Source organism: Petaurus breviceps, unplaced genomic scaffold, assembly GCF_028583685.1.
Source record: "Petaurus breviceps papuanus isolate PSGF00001 unplaced genomic scaffold, PetGlider_PUasm1.0 90617, whole genome shotgun sequence".
NCBI lineage: Eukaryota > Metazoa > Chordata > Mammalia > Diprotodontia > Petauridae > Petaurus > Petaurus breviceps.
This window is the reverse complement of record NW_027187287.1, coordinates 4123388-4127517: the sequence shown is the minus strand read 5'-3', so window position 1 is coordinate 4127517 and position 4130 is coordinate 4123388. Positions and strand designations below refer to the sequence as shown.

General features: G+C 44.8%; 1 protein-coding gene across 8 annotated transcripts in view; it reads left to right on the top strand.

The window, feature by feature from the left end:
* The window catches only part of BAIAP2 (BAR/IMD domain containing adaptor protein 2), a 403422-nt gene that overhangs the window by 330666 nt on the left and 68626 nt on the right, over positions 1-4130 (top strand). For all 8 annotated transcript variants that reach the window (XM_069064100.1, XM_069064101.1, XM_069064105.1 and 5 more), the window contains exon 7: positions 1157-1294. In XM_069064100.1, coding sequence (XP_068920201.1) covers positions 1157-1294 — 138 coding nt within the window. The remainder of the gene's footprint in view (positions 1-1156; positions 1295-4130) is intronic.

The following is a 4130-nucleotide window of genomic DNA, read 5'->3' as shown; positions in this document are numbered from 1 at the left end:
CTCTCTCTCTCTCTCTCTCTCTCTCTCTCTCTCTCTCTCTCTCTCTCGATAACAAGGTGTATTTTCTCAGGTTCCATTGACACTCTTTCTTTTTCAGTCCTTTCTCCAGTCTGTAGGTTTCTTAACTTCCTCTGAGCTTCCCATATAGGTGGGTTCCACCTTAACCCTCCCAAATCCTTGCCCGTTGTAGTTTTGTGGGTTAAAACACCCAACTTGTTTTCGTTCAAGTGCCTACCTTCTCCTTCCTACCTTTGACTCCCTTTTTTCTTCCCGTGAAGCCCATTGAATTATTTGGCTGTTTTTCAGACCTACGTATTGTTTGCTCTCTTGCCCTTCTATGGGCTCACCTTGTTTTTCTTTGCCCTTTTCCTTGCCCCTCCCAAGCCAGTTTCTATTATGAATTTGCTAGTGTGAGACCTTTTGTTCATCCTTGTTGCAAAGAATTTAATATGAAATATTGGTCACCTTTATTGGTTCAAGGCAGGATCTCAGAAGTCTTTGTGGCAGTGTTCAGTGTAGGATGCTGATCTGGGATAGCCTATTGAATTCAACAAGCATTTTATTAAGCACCTACTATGTGCCAGGCACTGGGTGGGAATAGAGAGTTCTCCCAAGAACTTGACATTCTACTGGGGAGGAACAACTTTCATATTGATAAGAAAATATAACACATATCTAAAATATAGGTGGTAAAATAAAATAAAATAAATACAAGATTTTTTTTCAGGGAAGGAGAGGTAGAACCTAGCAGGGAAGAGGATCATTAGCAACTCTGAGAATCAGGAAAGACCTCTTCTAGGAAATAAGCCAAGCCTTAAAGGAAAGATAAGGTACCAAGATGCCAGGGTGAGGAGGGTATCCCTCCTCCCCACCAACCCATCCAGCAGAAGAATTTGGGAGATGAGAGGACTTGAATTCCTCTTGACATCCACATTTATATTATCATCTCCTCCTCCTCCTCCCTACTTTGCCTTGCAACTCAACAGACAACTTTCCCTAATGATCTGTAGGGTCCCCTGCATCAGCTGCTGACCACAGAGAGGGATGCTGGCTGGGAAGTGCTCCTCAGGAGCCAAATCCTTATCTGATCTGCAGAGAGCCAATGATGGACTGCAAAGGGATCGTTGTTTTTTTTTTTCTTGTCATCTGTTCTCAGGCTGCGCTGAAGAAATACCAGACAGAGCAAAGGAGCAAAGGGGACGCACTTGACAAGTGTCAGGCTGAGCTGAAGAAACTCCGTAAGAAGAGCCAAGGGAGTAAAAACCCTCAGAAGTACTCTGACAAGGAGCTGCAGGTAGGATTCTGGCCTCCCACTGGCCTCCCAGGTACCTTGCCAGGGAACTCTGCAGTGGCATTTTGGGAAATGGGGCTTGGAGGCATTATTCTTTTGGCAGATAACCTGATTCTCAGTGGTTCTTCCTTGGCTGGTGGAATTTTTCCCTCTTTTCAGTAAGCAAATGAAGAGAAGGAAAAGAATGATTAAATTATGTTTTTTTCTTTTTCTTTTTTTTGAATGCAGGCAAGAGGGAAGTTGACTGCTTTTGATGTGATTGGGTGGACTGATTTCAGATGCTCAATTAAGTTGATTTTCTGTTGTCATTGAAGGAGCTGGTTTTCCAGGACTGAATCGACTATATTTAATGGCCACCTCCCTTCCTCTTGTTTGCCAACCTCCCCCCCCTCTTGTTTGATGACACCCTTTTCCACCTCCTAAGTGGTTTTGTGGTTATGCTTTCTATTCACTGAGGCTGAAAAGCCAAATGAAATCTTTCTACCCTGTGCATTTTGGATTCAGAACCACAAGAGAGACCACAGACTGTTTTTATAATCAGGTTTTGATTGCACACCCACGGAGCTGCGGCCTTTGAGCCCCTAGGCAGGCAGACTGCAGTGCTGTGGACAAGAGCAGCATTGGCAGCTCCTGAAGTATGATGCAGATGGGGCTGAGGTATATTAGAGGGATACCTTTTGGCATTCCTCCTTGGCATCAAGCTTTGGAAAGTGAACCCCAGATGAGTGGATTTACTTGATACATCATAAAATACAAGTCAGTATCCTCAGAGGAAACCTCCCTTCCTCCCCACACTTGAGGGATGGGGATGGGTATGATTTTGCTAAGTTAATGAGTGCTCTCCTGCAAGACTCCTGTGAATCTCCCTTAGTGAAGGCCTTCTCTCTACACTGACTGAGGAGGCTAGTAGGCTGTGACAAGTATTTCGCAGACCTATTTATTGTACTCTGCTCCTGTGCATTAGGCCTAATGAAAGGAAGTGTACCGTTGGCACATCAATGCTTCCCTCACCCCTCCCCTGTCCCAGTGTACTACCACACACGAGTCCTGTATTCCTCTTCCCTACAAGCTGAGAAAGTGAGGATTTGGCCTGTATCCCCAAAGACACACCCTATTCCTAGAACATGGTTAGATTTGACATGAAGAGTACAGGTTGTCCAGGATTTATGTCAAAGAGTTCTGATGGAGAGGACTAGGCATAACATTACCTTTGGGTGTTAGCAGAGATGAGGATACCAAGGTAGTGAGATTCAGGAGTCAGCTCTCCCAGTCCACATTCCTACTGGTGGATTAGGTCCCCAGAGCCAGGATACTGCTCAATCTCCTGTGTCGGGGTCATTGGGGTGCCCTTGAGAGGCAATGGGGTTCTTCTAATGCTATCAACTCAAGCCCCCATTCTGTCATGTTCCCCACAGTGTCAGTCTCCAGCAGTTATTGCCCCAGTATTTTTGCTTGTCGGGGTTGGCTGGTGGCTCTTTCAACCTTTCATGACCATACAAGGTTCTATATTGAAGGAAGAAGATACAAACAAAAACTACCTCATTCTAGCTTGCTTATTTATTACAAGGCTTTGTGCTCATGAGCTGGCCTAGGAGAGGAAGGGCACCAGCATTCTAGAGCTCAGAGCCTTGTCCTTGCAGCTCTTGGGACAGAGGGGAGGAAAAAGCATGCTTTGGTCTGGTGAATTCCTTTTTTATACACATTCATTTCTGGCTTAGCAGCCAATCAAGAAGGCTTTTCTTAAGTAGGTAGCTGACATAGTGGATAGAGTGGCAGACCTGGAGTCAGGAGGACTCATCTTCCTGAGTTCAAATCCTGCCTCAGACATTTACTGTGTGACCCTGGATGAATCACTTAACTTCTGCTTGCCTCAGTTTCCTCATCTGTGAAATGGGAATAATAACAGGACTTACCTCCCAGGACTGTCATGAGGATTAAATGAGATAATCTTTGTAAAAGTGCTTAGCACAGTGCCTGGTACATAGTAAACACTATATAAATGTTAGCTATTTTCTTTACTCAGTAAACCAGCAGAAAAGAGTCACAGAGTAAATACACAGATTCTGCCCTCTTCCTCCCTCCTCCCCCACCCTCAACTCCCACCCCTCATTCTTGTTATCAGGTACTTCCAGAAGCAAGCTTATCAATGCTTGTGCTCTGAGGATTGGGCTTTCAGTGGTCACTCTTCTCCTCCCATTACTATAGTAGAAACCAACCCCTGGAATTTAACATGTACCCTACCTTCCAAAAGCCTAAAGGGCTTGCATCAGATCCAGAGGCTTGTTTAGTTTCACTGAGTTCTGAGATGAGGATGAGAGACAAGCATGGGATGATGGAAAGAGCCCTGAATCTGAGAGTCAGAGGACCTGGGTTTGAATCCCAGAACTGTTACTTGCACGCTATGTGAACTGGGTGCACTTTCCCTCTTTGGGCCCCACTTTGCTAGCCTGTAAAATGAGGGGGTTGGGATAATGAACTCTATAGTCCCAATTCTATGGCTAGCCAAAGGTCATAGAGGGATGTGGGCTAGAATGTCAACTGCACTCGAGAAGAGAGGCTACTTTAAATCAAAGACTGCTTTGTCATTATGGTGGAAGGCAGTTGAATTAATTATTAAAGCAGACTTTAAAAGGTGACTCAAAAGGAACTCCATCTACAAGTGGCATTATTAGGGTCCACATGTCAATGTTGAGGTATCTGAGAAATGTTGATGTGTCTAATAGAATTGTTACAAGTTCCAAAGCAGGTGTTCACATTTTGGATCTTCAGGTGAGGGGGGGTGGGGTAAGGTATAGGAAGGAAGAAGCATGGAGGCCACGTGTTGATTTGAGGCACCTTT